The sequence below is a fragment of the Tupaia chinensis genome, unplaced genomic scaffold (assembly GCF_000334495.1).
Source record: "Tupaia chinensis unplaced genomic scaffold, TupChi_1.0 Scaffold000093_1, whole genome shotgun sequence".
NCBI lineage: Eukaryota > Metazoa > Chordata > Mammalia > Scandentia > Tupaiidae > Tupaia > Tupaia belangeri.
This window is the reverse complement of record NW_006159555.1, coordinates 9,218,183-9,235,329: the sequence shown is the minus strand read 5'-3', so window position 1 is coordinate 9,235,329 and position 17,147 is coordinate 9,218,183. Positions and strand designations below refer to the sequence as shown.

At 39.0% G+C, this 17,147-nt stretch overlaps 1 protein-coding gene across 1 annotated transcript in view; it reads right to left on the bottom strand.

The window, feature by feature from the left end:
* Positions 1–17,147, bottom strand: part of ACO1 (aconitase 1) — a 65,861-nt gene that overhangs the window by 28,322 nt on the left and 20,392 nt on the right. The window contains exons 2-4 of the mRNA XM_006143091.2: positions 15,108–15,226; positions 13,570–13,738; positions 12,364–12,501 (exon numbers count right to left, since the gene is read on the bottom strand). Coding sequence (XP_006143153.1) covers positions 12,364–12,501; positions 13,570–13,738; positions 15,108–15,204 — 404 coding nt within the window. The 5' untranslated portion in view covers positions 15,205–15,226. The remainder of the gene's footprint in view (positions 1–12,363; positions 12,502–13,569; positions 13,739–15,107; positions 15,227–17,147) is intronic.

Here is a 17,147-nt window from a genome sequence, read left to right as displayed (position 1 = left end):
AAAAAAAAAAAAAACCTCTCCAAAAAAATAAAAAGTAAAAAAAAATCTCTCTAAAAAAATCTCTTAAAAAAATGTTATGGAGCTGGCAGAAAGCACAGTAGTTAGGGTGCTGGACTTCCATGAGACCAACCACAGTTCGAGTCCTAGACCTGGGAGCTTGCTTTCTCACTTTCTTTTTCTCTCTCTAGTCAAATTAAAAATTAATAATTAATGGGACCAGCAGTTAGTGTAATGGCTATGTTGCTGAACTCCCATGTAGTTGACCATGGTTTGAGTCCCAGACCTGGTAGCTTAAACTCATGCTGGGCGTGAGTCCGTGCCTGCCCAAGATCCCAAAAGGAGAATGGAGGAGAAGGGATTTCGGCGTGCCCATCCCCCCTGGGGGGCAATTTCTCATTTTCTATCTCTCTGTCTCTCTCTGTCTTTCTGGCGAGCGTACGCGCTCTTATAGCAAAAACCTCTCCCCCCAAAAAAATTAATAAAATAAAATAATTCCTTTAAAAGAACTAATCTAATCATAATATCTGATGCTCAGGAATACACTCAAGACATACATATAACAACAGACACTTAGACATTTAAAGAACCCTTTTTCTTGGATCTCGATCTCATCCATGTCCTTATTACAACACCTCTCTAAACTGAGGTATTTTTATGTTTATGATGGAGGATGGGAAACTAGCTCAGTTATTTATAGAATCACAAGCTCCTATCTCCGGGACAGAGGTTTATGAGGTAGATGGTGCCACGCAAGAGAGTATCTGTAAACCACATATTATACACTGAGATTTATTCACAGTGTTTCAGTCCTTAAGGACAATGTGGGACATCGAGACTTTCCAGGATTATTATAATCAAACTGCACTCTTCTGAGGTGTGGTAGAATAAGTTACGGTTATAACTTTACAGGCTCAGCACGTAGAAGGTACTAGTAAATTGTTTATCATAGGATTTTGTGAATAAAGAAAAACAAAATTAACAGCTAAGACCCTAGTCAGATTTCACTACTTAGTATAATAAGTAACATTCATTTACATTATTAGGAACCAGCACTATTATTATTATTATTATTATTTTAATTTTGCCAAAGTCCACCAGAGAGAAACAGGGGGCCTGGGTAGTAAGGGATACACCCTCTGTGGGGAATGGTTACACTGTAACCCCTTCTTCTCCATTTCTTTTCCCTTTGGGATTTCAGGCATGCATGCACATGTGCCTAGTGTGTTTTTCAAGCCGGCAGGTATAGGACTTGAACCACGTGGTTGGCCATGTAGGACCCAGATGCCTTAGCTACCATGCTATCGGCTGGCCCAACCAGCTACTATTCTAAATGTTTTACATTAATGGTCTCATGTAGTCTCTATAATAGTTCTTTGAATTAGGACAACTTATATCCACATTTATCATGTGAGGAAATGGAGACACAAAGTGGTTAAGAAACTTGCCCAGGACTGCACAGCTAGTAAATGGTGGAACTGGACTGGAAACAAGTCTGACTCCAGAGTTGACACTCTTAACCCTATACCACACTGCCTTCCTGCAGGAGAAGTTACAGAGATAGTGGCAGTGCTGGTGGTAGTGGTAATCTCCACCACCACTACCACCATAGTAACAACAGCAGGAACTAACAAGGAACATGAAGCTACAGGCGCTCAGGGTTTCACACATGCGAACTCAATCAGTTTAACAACCCCGTGTACATATATGACTGTTATCCTTAGTGTGCAGAAACAGCAGCTGAGGCATAGAAAGGTTACATAACTTGTCCAAGGTCAGAACTGCTAGCCTATAGAGCTGTCACCTGGACCCAGGTCTAAGAGGCCCTAGGGTCCCTCCCTTAAACTACCAGCTCCTTCCTGAGGCCTATCGTGTGCTTGATATTCCTATGCTGGGGATACCACAGTGCAAAATCTGATGCTCAATGCTCTCTTGGAGCTTAGAGCCTGCTGAGACATGGAGAAGCAATCTGGTGATTACACGGGAGTGTGGTTATCAATTCCAGGTGTGGCAAGTACAGGGCTCCTAGGAGCACTCAAACAGGCCCTGAACTCAGACCAGCAGGTCTTAAACTACCAGGTCTGGAACTTGAACCACAGTTGGTCATGCGAGAATCTAGAGCGTCCAGAAGGAAATGATGGTGATGCAGTCTGAAGGAGAGGAATCAGCCAGAGGAAAACAGGCAGGCACGCCTTGGGAGAAAAAGATTGGAAGCATGTATTATTTACTTCACGAAAACCACATTCCACTGCCACATTGATTTTTTTTCTCTTTTCCTTTTGACATGAATATTCTCCAAGATAAATGTCACTTGTTGTAACGAGATCAATTCCCGAGACTGCCTTAGAGCAGGAATCTACAAACAATACTGTGTGCACACACGAAAGAAAGAGAGATGAGCACCTTACTCTGCTTCCTGTTCTGCAGCCCATAGGATCTTGGGCATTTGTGTGTGTGTGTGTGTCTAGCATATCTCAGGCTGACTGGGTGGGAGATTCAAACCACTGGCCACATGGAATCCAGCTTCTCTTAAGCAGTGCATTAGTGTTGTACCATGGAGCAAGCCCACAAACAGAATTTTTAAAGGTTAAAAAAAATGTGGCAGAGATAGCATGTGATCAGCAAAGCCTAAAATATTTACTATTAGTCCTTTATAGAAAAAGTTTCCCGGGATCAGCAGTTAGTGTAATGGCTATGTCGCTGGACTCCCAGTTAGCGTAATGGCTATGTCGCTGGACTCCCATGTAGTCTACTGTGGTTCGAGTCCTGGACCCAGTGGCTTAAACTCATGCTGGGCATGTATGTGTGCATGCTCAAGATCCTGAGAGGTGAATGGAGGAGAAGGGATTGCGGCGTGGCCACTCCCCCTGGAGGGGGATTTTTCTCTTTCTGTTTCTGGCAAACAGTTACCCCATACAACAAAAACCCGCAAAAAAAAAAAAAAAAAAAAAAAAAAGAAAGAAAAAGTCTGCCAATTGCTGCCTGAGAGAATAAAGGTCTGTGAATGTGTGTGCATATTGGAGAAAGACCAAGGTAAAGGAGAGACCCTGGCATAACAGGAACGGGGGGTACCAGTGTGGACACCTGGATCAACAACCCTCTGGAGAAGCAGCTATTCTTCATGGTTCTCGTCTCTACCTTCTGCAATCCTCATCAGGACACAGAGGGCTTCATCCTTCCAGTTCCTGCCTATCTCTTCAGGTCCAGATTTATGTTTCTAGTGCACCTTGGGAATCACACTGGGAATATATCAGGCACTACGAACTCACCAGGTCAAACTCTAATGCTTGGCCTTCCTCCCTAAATCTGAACCTCTTCCATATTTCATCTAATGACCTCCTCTCCTCCCACTTTATACCCACGGCTATCAGAAATAGCCTCCCAACTAGGTGCCCTCCCACTCACCCTACCTTTAATACTATTACTAGAATTCATTATCTAAAATTCTAATCACCATGTACCAGCTTGAATTAGTCAATGGTTTCCTATTTTTCTAATAAGGGATAAATTTCTTATCCTAATAAATCAAGTCTGGGGCAGGCAGGTGGTGTAGTGATTAAGGTGCTGGACTCTCATATGGCCGACATGGTTCGAATTCCGGACCCGGAAGCCTGCTTTCTCACTTTCTGTCTTTCTCTCTGCTCAAATTTTAAATTAACTACTTAAATTAAAAAACAAACAAACAAACAAACAAAAAAACAAGTCCTTCAACCTTACCTGAACCTTCTTATGTAAGCCATCTCCTTTGCTCCAGTGCAGACCCTCAGCCACACTGTAGCCCTCATATTCTCTCCTATACCTTGCTTTTCTCAGGTCACTCTGTCCTCTCAGAGTAGAAGACTTTTCCAGCTTTTCCTTTCTTGGTAAACATGTTTCAAGTGACATTCCTTGGAGAACCCTGTAGCTTCCCAAGTTACAGTGATTTGTCCTTTTCTCTGTGGGCACTGCGTACCAACCACATACAGTTAAATGTTCACTAATCTCTTTGTCTTCTACACTAACTTGTTTATTGAATAAATACTGACACATAATAGGATGGTTTATTATTTTAAGTTTTTGTTTGTTTGTTTTTGCCATAGGGCACATGTGCTCACTGGAGAGAGACAGAGAGACACAGTGAGAGGGAAGGTGAGAAATAGCCACGCCACAATTTCTTCTCTTTCATTCTTCTCTTGGGATTTTGGGCACATGTGTGTATGTGCCCCATGTGATTTTCAAGCTCCTGGGTCCAGGACTCAAACCACTGTTAGCCATGTGGGAATCCAGCACCTTAACTACCATGACATCTGTTAGCCTCCAATTTTTTTATTTTTCCTTTTTAAGGAAGGTATCTCTGACCATGATGTCTAAGAGCACTTGTAAAGTTTGTGGCTCCAGCCCCTGGTGACCCCATCTCTTCTGCTATACTTTGACCATTTCTAAATTCCTAGTCATTATCTCTTATCTTCCCTCAGGTACCAGAAGGATGTCAGAACTTTTCAAAGCAGACATAGGGTTGCGAGGGGGAACATTTACCCCAGGAAATGCTGGAGCTATCAGTCTGAAAACAAAAACATCCACAGGACATGCAAATGCCAGAAATGTTTAGGCTATTTAATGATATGGTAATTCCAGGAAAAAAACTATTTAGTTGTGGTAACAAAGCATCTATTATGCTAAGTGTGGCTCAGTTAGCCTAGTTCTAGTTACTGGAATGAATAAACAGATCTAGAGTGATTTTTCTACCACTCAGAATTTTCCTAAATTAGCCCAATCTAGTGAGCTTTTACTAAGGTCTCTGAATATGGATGGCTTCACAGAATAAAGAGGAAATTTCTCCTTACTTAGTTTGAATTTAGATTTGGAGAGTTTGAAGTTTCTGAGAATAATACTGAATGGTGCTCCAGAAATTCACAAACAATATGTTCAGAAGAGATAATCTTCAGATTCATAAAGTCTGGTCAGAAATTGTAATGCAATTCTTGTTGGGGATAATTTTGTACAGCATTACAAGAATGTATTAGAACTTTAATTCCTAAAGATGGTATGAAGCCGATTAATATTATTTATACTAGGTAGAGTTTAGAAATATTTAACTGAGAAATTAACCACTTTGCCACCCTTTGCCCAGTTTTTCTAGCTTATTTATGAAAAAGAGCTGGGAATAAGCTCATAGCACACAGTTCCACAAGAGATGAAACATATCACATTTAATTCTTTGCAAAAATGAAGAAAGAGACCAGGAGGTCAAATTTGCAAAACCCAAACTTAAGGAATAAAAGCAAAACACCACGACTGAAAATACTTCTAATAGAAATGTCCTAATTATATATGTAAAAGCATTTGCTAGATCTGGATATCAATTCGGATCAAAGTTCACGCCTGGATTTTGCTGTTTTCAGTTCTACAGTGTAAATGAAAATGGTCTTTAAGACATTAAAACAGAGTTGATGTAAATCAGTCTAATGGACTGCAAAAGGAATTACAGGGAACTTGGTGACGAGTGTATTAATAGCCATGAGCTTTGAATTTCAAGTATATAGATTTTAGACAGTGAAATAATTACAATCCTGTCTTCGGTACTTTCACCTTCCAGGCCAGCAAAATGAAGGCAAATCCACCTGCATCAGTGAGAGTCTCCACAAATGATGAAGTTGGTCTAGATTCTCTGAGGCTACTTTTATTACTTCTGAAGTGGGAAACAGTCTTATTCTCAAATAGGATAGGAGAGCATTTTACATGCATATTTTTAACACTTCAATATGAAACCAAAATTTAAGTTGAGTTTGCATGATTAAGGGAAAAATAATAATGAATAAAAATTTGCTTAAGGATGGTTTCAGAGTTCAAAAGGGAAGAGTTTGGCAAGTACCCAGTCTGTTCTAACAACTGTCAATTCAAGAGACAAAGCAGATTTCGCTTTACAACAAATTTATTTGGTTTAAATACTGGCAATACTCATTTGAGAATGTTCATTTTCTAAATCTGTTTTAAGGCTGTATGGAACTCACTTAAATCCGTAAGGAAGGAAATAAAAGTGCTTTTGTTTCCTGAGTGATTTGTTTCATGTTCTTAAATGCTTTTTTAAATTATAAAAATAATAGCGTAGTATTATAAAAGTAAAGACCAGTTGGAACCCGAGAGGTAATTTCTTAGCAGTCTGACATCTGTTTCTATTTTTTTTAACATTTATTTATTTATTTATCTATTTATCTATTTGTTGTGATTTTTAAGCAACTAGGTCTGGGACTCAAACTCAGGTGTGCTATGTAGGAGTCCAGTGCTGGCACCTCTTTCTAATCTTTTAAATCCATTCTTCCTTATCATTTACAATGTCTCTAGGTTTTCATTTGCAAATAATAAATTAATAGTATTGGCCATTAAGCTTTTTCTGAATTTTAGTTATCAACATATTAAGGGTATGTTTAGAAGCAGAAGTTTCAGAATAAATGATGTAGAAATCCCTAAGGTTTTAATCAATGTTTCTTTCATCATTTCTAATTTACAGTGCTATCAGCAGTGCATAAAAATGTCTCTTTCATGGCACCTTCATAATTAATGTTTATTTCTAATCTTAACTGTATTGATAAGGAAAAACGGTATCTTAAATATTTATTTTACTTTATTACTTGTAAGATTGAAGAGACTATATATGCTGTTTACTACCATTTGCATTTGCTGTTATTGTAAAATGTCTTTCCTTTGCCTGTTTATTTTTCTAAATGGGATTACGTACAAACTATATATATTAAAGATATTAACCTTTTGTCACATATGTTGCAAATATTTTTCAAGTTATTTCCTTTCACCTTTGAATTTATTAAATCTATATTTTTTTCCTTTCTTATTTTATTTAGTACTTTCTAAATTTAGAAAAGTCTCCCTTCATGACATTTGAGAAACATATACTTTTATTTTCTTCTAAAGTTTTTAAGTTTTGAAATGAGTTTATTACAGAATGTCCTTAGGAAGGCAACGACTTTTGATTTATCATTTTAAAAGTGTTATGTTTCCTCAAGCTCTATAATAAGGGTAAGAGGCTACAGAGTTACAAGTTTTTTTTTCTACTGGAATTCTGACAGTAGAGCTGTGTTGTCATTTTTACAGTGCTAGAATAAATTTTAAAAAGTCTCTTTTATTCTTCTTTTCAAAGAACCACGAATAACAACAGAAGACGGCAAAAAAAAAAAGCCATTTCTTTTTTTTTTTTCTATTCATTCTATATTATTGGAGCCAGTAACTTCAATCTTGCAGATAATGTTTTAAGCATTTGAAATCTCACTCATTCTTCAGGGAAAATAGCCAAAATATAATCAGCCCTGAAACTGACTCTATTCATGACCTCTGAGCCAATGCTGAATTTACAGCTTTATCAACAGAAGTAGAAGTTGAAGGGCAAGTCGGGGGCTGATCTGTCAAGATTATATGAGCTCATCTAGGTTCTCTTGAAGACTGTTTCCCACAGTGGTATTTCTGTATAACGATAGGCCATGGCTACAGGAAGATACTGTTTTTCTTATTTAGGCTTACACTGATGTCCTGTGGCAAAGGCACTTTCCAATGCAAAGCTGACAGAGGCAGGGTGGCCAGGAGCCATGCAGGAGGTGCCTACATCCTCGACCACCTCTCCAGTTGTTGCAACTCTTTTTTAAAAAATAATTATTTATTTTAAAAATTCCATTTGTTATTATTAAATTTTACCAGAGAGAGAGAGAGAGAGAGAGAGAGAGAGAGAGAGAGAGTGAGTGAGTGAGAGAGAAAGGGGAAGCAAGAAAGCAAGCCACTAGGTATGGGACTCAAACCAGGATTGGCCATGTGGGAGTTCAGTACTGTAACGACCAAGCCATTTGCAGTTTCTTGCACCAGCTCTTCTAAAATATTTTTAACACAATGCTCTATGCTTTAATACCTATGAACTGCTTCCTCTACTAAATAATTAATTTCCCTGTCAAAAGTTACTTCTTCCCCCATTGATAGCTGATAACAGCTTTATTCAGTCATAATTATAGGCGAAGATAATAGAATCTATTTTTTAAAGAATTATTTCATTTTAACTTTATTTATTATTATCATAATTATTTTCCAGTTTGATCAGAGACACACACAGAGAGAGAGAGAGAGAGAGAGAGAGGAAGTGAGAAAGCAAGCCACCAGGTCTGAGACTTGAACCATGGTTGGCCATATGGGAGTCCAGCGCCTTTAACCACCATGCCACTTGCTGGTCCCAAGATAATAGAATCTTAAAGGTACCAGATTGCCTTCCCTATATCCAAACCTTTGTGGTGTAATTTTTAGGCTCTTTTTGTTTTGTTTTGCTTTGTTTAGGCTTTTGCCATAGGGTGCATGCGCTTGCCAGAGAGAGACAGAGAGAAAGTGAGAAATCAACCGTCCAGGGAGATGGCCACCCCACAATCCCTCCTGCTCTGTTCTCTTGGGATTTTGGGCACGTATGCACATGTGCCTGGAGTAAATTTTCAAGCTGTCAGGTTGGGACTCAAACCATGGTCATCCATGTGGGAATCCTTAACCACCACACCACCTGCGGGCCTTTGTAGTTATTTTTACAAAAGATGAACTGTACTTCCTCACCCTGACTGTAGATTCAACCACACAGCTGGCTTTGATCAATAGCACTGAGAACAAAAGTGACCCTGTGCTGGTCTTTAGGTAAGCCTTAATAGAAATTGGAAGGTTCTACTTATCCTCTTGAGACTCTGTGGATCACTAGATAGCCAGCTTTCTCCTTCGACCTGGGCTGCTTGCCAAAAACCCAAATGGAATGGAGCTGCCTCAGCTGCCCTGCAGATGTGCAGTTCAGTGTATACCGCCAACCCAGGCACTACGGCATGAAGAAGACCAGCCCAATTGTCTGCTGACGTTCCAACAAACTTGTAGATGTGTCAGAAATAAGTTCTTGGAAAGACAAAAGTATCAGGCAGGTCCAAGTCAAGCCTCCAGGAATGAGCTCATCAGCAGGGAGTCCCACTCAGCCTGCTATTGAGGATAGGGGGCTCTCTGGCCTTCAAGAACCAATACCACTGGATGACTAAAAATCAAATTAGAGTCCCAAGAAATAAAAAAAAAAAAATCAGGAAATGCCTGTCTCTCAATGGATTGTTAATAGCTCCCTCTCAAAGGATCATAACTCCTCAACAGCAATGAATACAACACAAGAGATCACAGAAATGTCAGAAAAAGAATTTAGAATATTCATGATAACAAAACTCAATGAAATGCAAGAGAAAACAGACAACCAATTCCAAAAGATGAGAAAATTCTTTTATGACTTGATGGAGGAACTCCATAAAGAGATAAGACACACTGAAAAAGAATCAAACAATTTTTGGAGTTAAAGGATACGATGCAGGAAAACAAAACTTCCTTCAAAAGTATCAATAGCAGTCAAAGAAAGACTGGGAAGACATTTTTAAAACTCTGAAGGAAAAATAATTTCAGCCAAGAGTACTACCATCCAGCAAGATTATCCTTCAAATGCAAAGATAAACAAATGCTGGAAGAATTCACCCTAACAAAACCTGCTGTTCCGGAAATACTTAAGGAACTATTACACCAGGAAAGGTAAAAGGAGACAAATAGAAGTAAGAGAATGCAAAATAGCTAGAAGAAAAGAAAAAGTCCACACATGTTGATAATAATATCAAAGCTGGTTTAAATACAAATTCATCAATGATTTGACACAGTTGTTGTCACACATTTCAATTTATATATTTATTATAACTATTACTCACTGTATAAACTAGATAATAGAGGAAAAGTCCAAAATGTTACAAGCAGCTAAGTCTTTTTTTGCAATAAATTTTTCTGAGAAAGAGATTTTTGCTACAGGATGTGTGTGCTCACCAGCCCCAAAGCACAATGGTCAGACAGAAATAGAGACAGAAAGTGAGACATCATCCCTAGGGTGGATGGCCAGGCCACAATCCCTTTTCCTCTTGGGATTTTGGGCATGCATGCACACATGCCTGGCGTGAGTTTTAAGCCACTAGGTCTGGGACTTGAACCACAGTCCACTACATGGGAGTCCAGCGACATAACCATTATGCCATCTGCTGGTCCCAAGCAAAGAATATTAAAAAGGCTAAAACCAAAAACTTTGTAAAGCCTATAAATCACCAAATCACTGCTTTAACATGTTTTCACTTTAAAATGTTTCTTTCTAATTTTGTTTTATTTTTGCTTTTCTGAAGACTTATTTCTTTGTGCATAGTATAGTGCTATGGTCTTACAAGGACTCGGAGTTGTGAGTGAAAGTGTTCTTTTTCTATCTCTTCCTAATGAGTGATTGTTACATGTTTATATCCTTGATATGTTTATTATACACCATATATCTTTTAAAGACCATTCTGGGGGCCAGCAGGCGGTGTGGTGGTTAGGGTGTTGGACTCCCACATAGTTGACCATGGTTTGAGTCCTTTACCTCGTGGCTTGCTTTCTTACTTTCCCTTTTTCTCTCTCTCTCTGGTGACTGCACATGCTGTATAGCAAATTAAAAAATAATAACAATACTAATAAATAAAATTAAATAAGTAATTCTTTTTTTTCTTTATTTGGAGAGGTTTTTGCTATAGGGTGCGTGCGCTTGCCAGAAAGACAGAGAGAGACAGAGAGACCGAAAGCGAGATATCACCCCCCAGGGGGGGATGGCCACGCCGCAATCCCTTCTCCTCCATTCTCCTCTCGGGATCTTGGGCATTAAAGCACATGCGCCCAGCGTGGGTTCAAGCCACTGGGTCCGAGACTCGAACCGTGGTTGACTATGTGGGAGTCCAGCGACATAGCCATTACTCTAACTGCTGGTCCCAATAAGTAATTCTTTTTAAAAGACCATTCTGTACCCTATAAAGATGTGTAATGATTATATGTAAATTATAAATTACAATAAATATTTTAAAAAAAAGTCCTTGGGCCAGCCCCATAGCATAGTGGTCAAGCAGGGAGGGCCAGATCCCACAGGGCCAACTACGTTTGAATGCTGGCGCTGGCGGCTTGAAAAACATGCCAGGCACATGTGCATGTGTGCCCAAAATCCTAGAAATAAAAGAGAAAGGACTGTGGCATGACCATGTCCCATTGGGGAATGCTTTCTCTCTGTGTCTCTCGGTAAGCACATATGCCCTCTGGCAGTAAAAAATGAATAAATGAATGAATGAACGAAAGAAACTCCACTGACTGACAATGAAATTCTGAGGTTATTTTTTTATACAGCAATAGCTAACTTTTACACCTATCTTAGACATTGAAATTGTAATGGATTCAGCAAGATTCTTATTTAAACCAAAGATAATTTCAAGGTTTGGTTTAGTAAGTGCCCACTACATTTGGTGAGCAAATAGTCTGTAACTCAAACAACTTTCCTTCAAGGTCCACAGACCAACAAAAGACATCAAGTCTTCTAGAAAATCAAGATGCAGGCTATTCAGTGAGAAATACCTAACAGAAGAGAAACCTGGTCTTAAAGAACAGTATGTTTTTGGCAGGAAGAGAGGTGAGGACATTCCAAACAGTAGAAGAAACAAAGAAAAGAAAGGGTTAAGCCCTAAGGAAACCCACATGAAGAGGCAGTGACAACCAGATATGACACAGGTGCTTGGGATCAAATGAAGAATAAGGCTTCTATGGATGAAAAGAACCCACATGCTCTGTAATGCAAACACATACATATCAAGAAGCTCTCATGGCAGAACCTCATGTGTGTTTTCACCCAGACTGCAACCTGGATTCAAATAAAGAACCACTCCCATCCAAAGAGTAAACACACACACAAATATTAAATAAAAATCAATCTTCCCCTATTCAAAAAATCTATATTAAGTTTGAATGCTCCTAAAGGTATCTTATAAAGTTTTTTTTTTTTTTTGCCATAGGACATGTGCACTCACTGTCTTTGTCTCTCTCTCTGGTGAGTGCGTGTACCTATGGCAAAAACCTCTCCAAAAAAAAAAATAGTAATTCAGAAGAAAAACCATTATGCTTATTTAAAAAAATTCCCTCTTGATTTATGAAAATTATTCACCAATATAATATGGAAAAAGACAGTGGGAAGGTAGAAAAAGCACAGGATTTAGAATAAAAAGAGACAGTGAGAGGGAAAGTGAGAAATCACCCCTGGGGAGAAGGCCACACCACAATCCCCCCTTCTGGGATTTTGGGCATGCATGCACATGTGTTTGGCATAACTGTCAAGACACCAGGTCTGGGACTCAAACCACAGCTGACCAAGTGGAAGTCAGTACCTTACCACTACACCACCTGCTGGCCTTGAAGATTTTCCTTTTCTATTTAACCACACAGAAACATTTTTTAAAAAGACTTACATTCCAAGATTTTGCACAGCAGAAAACCCAGGTATTCAGCTTAATCATTTACCTTCTATTGAAATCAACCTGGATGGAATGGTCAATTACGAGATCAGCAGGGCAGACAGGGTTTATCTTCTCTGGGTCGCCTCCTAACTTTTTCACAGCATCACGCATTGCAGCAAAGTCAACTACAGCTGGTACACCTCTAGAACATAAAGAATGAAACAGAAAATAAGCCTTAAATGTGTGAAGTTGGATTTTTCAGCTTTCTGTATTCATTGAGAATATTGGCAAGGGACTATGTCCTCAGAAGAGCTAACAATGGATAACTTAAGACAAGTGAAGGTTTCTAAACATATTTCCTTGGGCAGAGATGATGTAGGTAATAAGTACCATGACTGAGCGATATTTCTACATACAATTTTATCATTATACCAAATTTAATGATAACTGTGGTCCTAATAGTGAAACTATGAGAATGGTGTCACTTAAAAACTCTGGAACTTGGGACCTGAGGTGGCATGGTAGTTGTGGTGCTGGACTCCCAGAGAGTCAACAGCAGTTAGAGTCCTGGACTCGATGGCCTGAAAATTATGCTGGGTGTGTGTGTATGAATGTACAAAATCCCAAGAGGAGTAAGAAGTGGAAGGGACTGCAGCATAGCCACCCCCCCCCGCCCCCTGCCGAGGGGTGATTTTTCACTTTCCCTCTCTCTGCCTTTTTCTGTCTCTCTCCAGAGAGCTCACGCATCCTATGGCAAAAATCTAGAAAAACAAATAAAATAAAACAAAACAGACAAACAAAAAAACTCTGCAACTTTAACTGCTATGATCAAGTCCCTTTCATACAGTGTGTTGACATAGACCTAGATAAGGGTCAGAGATCACACCTTCAACTACAGGCCATGTTTAAAGGAATGCATACAATTCAAAAAAGTCATCTTCGAATTGAGTATATGTTAAGCAAATCTGTCCTTCTCATCTTAAAAGTAAAACATCTGGGAGATCTTTCTCAGAAAAATAAAAATGAATTTCTAGAAGGAATAAAATAACATCATTAAAAAATAGAAAGATGACAGTGGGTGACTACACATCCTAGTTTGCCTGAGATCATCCCAGTTCACTCTTAGTGTAAGGGGCAACGGCTCCCTTTTGTTTTTAAGTGTCTGAATATTAGGTGATAAATTAGATGGGGTTTTTATTGGTCTTTTAACATTTTCTTGAATGGCTGACAAGAGAGGTAGAGAAGAGGAGAGGGGTAATATTAGGCTCACGTAAAGTCCTGCAGGATTACACGGGCAGGCTTAAATGGCACTTCAATGTTCTTATGCTGCATAGTATTCCAATTTAGGATATTCTCAATGTCATTTTTCTTCACCAAAAACTCATCACAGTTTCGAATGGCTGCCTCCAAGAGAACTCTGATCGAAAATGGTAAGCGTCCTAGGAGTAAAGCAGAAAGCATAACAAAATAAACAAAAATCTTGAAACATTTTGTAAGAGCTCTCTTGAAAGCCAATCTCTATAAACTTGATATGAGGCATCATTCTATTCTTCCAATAGGGAAGAGGGTAAAGTGACCAAAATTGTAAAATCTATGGCTACCAAATGGGTTTAAAAGACACTCAATAGTAGATGATACCCACAGACTGGGCAAAAATACAAAATTTCGGTTTGTTCTTTCATATTAAACAGCTGCCTCATCTTGAATGTCAATAACTGAAAGTTTTCCTTAAGTCATCATCTCTCTACCAATGATACACAGATTTTTACTGTATTATGTGTTATATATTAAACACACATACAGAGTAATATTTGTGGTGAAAATTAACACTCAGGAAATTAGACAATAACCACTTTCCAGTTATTGTAATTAAAACCAAAGTACAGGCATGTACATCTTCCGAAGAAAATAAACCCCTAAACACCATGCCATGTAGGATGGCCACTGGTATCTGAAATTTTGAGGATAAAATAATGGTAATTTGGGACCAATAGATGGCATAGTGCTTACATCACTGGACTCCCACAAGGCTGACCGTGGTTGGCCCACACGGTCCCAGGCCCAGTGGCTTGAAACTCAGGCCGGGCGTGTGTGCATGTGTTCCAACGATCCTAGGAGAAGTATTGAAGAGAAGGGATTGCAGTATGGTCATCCCCCCTGGAGGGTGATTTCTCACTTCCCCTCTCACTGTCTCTGTCTCTCTCTCTGGTGAGTGCATGTACCTATGGCAAAAACCCCTCCAAAAAAAATAGTAATTCAGAAGAAAAACCATTTTGCTTATTTAAAAAAATTCCCTCTTGATTTATGAAAATTATTCAGCAATATAATATGGAAAAGACAGTGGGAAAGTAGAAAAAGCACAGGATTTAGAATAAGAAAGACTTGAGTTGGGGTAATTTTTTGCTACCCACATACCTGTTCTCTGTGGATGTGTCACTGACTCTCTGGGCCTCAGTTTCCTCAGGATTTCTTACATTTTATCAACAGACTCCAAGGGCTGTTATTCAGGATAAACGATATGACATATATGTACACTCTATATACTAAGTGTTATATGCTATATGTCTATTATCATTATTACCTACTTAAAAATAACCAATATAAGAAAGGAGTGTGTGTGTCTGTGTATGTGTGTGCATGCCAGCACACTTAACCCAAGAACATTCATTCATTCTTTGCTATTCTCAATTCACTTAAAGGTTCACTAACTACATGCCTTAAAGCGTCACTAACTACATACCTTAATTATTATGCACATGAGATTTCAAATGCTATCAGAGCAATTACATCATAGAGCTATATACCTACCATATCTTGAATCCTCCAATTTATTCAAATTGAAGAATTTCTTTCCTGGTTGGGCAGGATCCAAAGGTTCAGCAAGGTATGCGAATGGGTTACTCATGATGACTGATTGCCACGTGTTCCTGAAAAGAAAAAATAACATTTAGTCTTACTTCTGAAGCTAGATATCATTTATCATGTATAGATGTAATTTATATCATAAACATTTGCCCTTTTTAATCATTTCAGTACAAATTCACTTGAAAAAAAAAACTTGTCTTTTCAAAGCAGAGGGATGATGGGACATAAATGAGTATAAGAATGATATTATTAGCAAATGGGATTCTGTGACGCTACTCTGAAAGCTAGCAAGCCCACCAGTTTTGTCTTATTTTTAAATTTTCTAACATTCTTTCACTGGTAAGTTGTAGAAAAAAGGGCAATGAAGAATGCATCCTATACTAAATCTTTGACACATGAACCGACCTCTACAAGGGACTCGTGTTCTTGCTTGGAGGTAAGAAGTCCATAGAAAGTGACATCATGCAATTGTGTAAAACTTGAACTTTCCAAGGAGGAACTTGAGAGCAGTTGTTTTCTGGTACTGTCCTGTGAATTCCTGTTGCAACAATCTATGCAGTATTTTTAATAAATGTGAACACCACAGTTATTTAGAAGTCTTCCTGATTTGCTTTTGCTAACAGTGGCAGCGGTGTATTGCCATTAAGAACTTTTGAAGTACACTCTGATGGCATTACGGACCCAACTCCCTAGATGTGTTTGAAGGGGACACTTTCCCTAGTTCTGGACAAGACTTCTTATGCATCTTTGCATAAATTACAACTAGTGAACAAGGGAAGATGCTGTCCCCAATCCCAACAGATAAAACAACAATGTCAAGTAACTTAACTACATAACTCCGACTAAAACCCACTGGAGCAGGAGTAAGAAACTTTGTTTCCAGTCCTATCTTTCAGGCAAAAAGATCCTTTAATCAGTTTATTCTTTTTTTCTTCTTTTTTAATCTTTTGAGAGATTTTTGCTGTAGGGTGTGTGCACTTGCCAGAGAGACAGAGAGAGACAAAGAGACAGAAAGTGAGAAATCCCCCCCCCCAGGGGGGATGGCCATGCTGCAATCCCTTCTCTTCCATTCTCCTCTCAGGATCTTGGGCATGCACGCACACATGCCCGGCGTGAGTTTTAAGCCACCAGGTTTGGGACTTGAACCGCGGTCGACTACATGGGAGTCCAGCAACATAGCCATTATGCTAACTGCTGGTCCCCCGATGTGAGTTTTAAGCCATCGGGTTTGGGACTTCAACTGTGGTCGACCATGTGGGAGTCCAGTGATGTAACCATTATACCATTTACTGGCCCCATTACCACTATTCTTAATTTAAAGATAAGAATAGTCAACATTTTGGGACCAGCAGATGGCCTAGTGGTTATGTCATTGTAGTCCCATGTGGTTGACTGGAGTTCAACTCCTGGACTGGGCAGCTTAAAATTCATGCCGGGTACACATGTGTCTGTGCCCAAAATTCCAAGAAGAAAATAGAGGAGAGGAGATTACAGCGTGGCATCTTCCTTGGGGGGTGATTTCTCACTTTCTCTCTCTCTGTCTCTCCAGTGAGCACATATGCCCTATAGCAAAACTCTCTCTAAAACAAAAACAGAAAAAGAACAGTTAACATTTCCTTCCTAATCCCAGTTTTTAATGAGTAGATATTGGGTTGTTGAAAAAATCATGACACATTTTGCATAGAAAAACTACATCATGACTTTTCTGACAACCCAGTATTATTTAAGTATTCAGATACTTAAGCAGTACCAGATATGGAAGGATCAATGCATTACTGTAAAATGAATAAACACCATGTATAAGAAAAGACCCTTGGCATAAATAAAACAATATAAGTATACCTTGTATCTACAGGAGTACCCATATTATTGTCTCCTCCCCCCCCTCAGGTTTTTGCCATAAGGTGCATGTGTTAGAGAGAGAGAGAGAGAGAGAGAGAGAGAGAGAGAGAGGGACATACCTGGCGAGACAGACAAGCAACC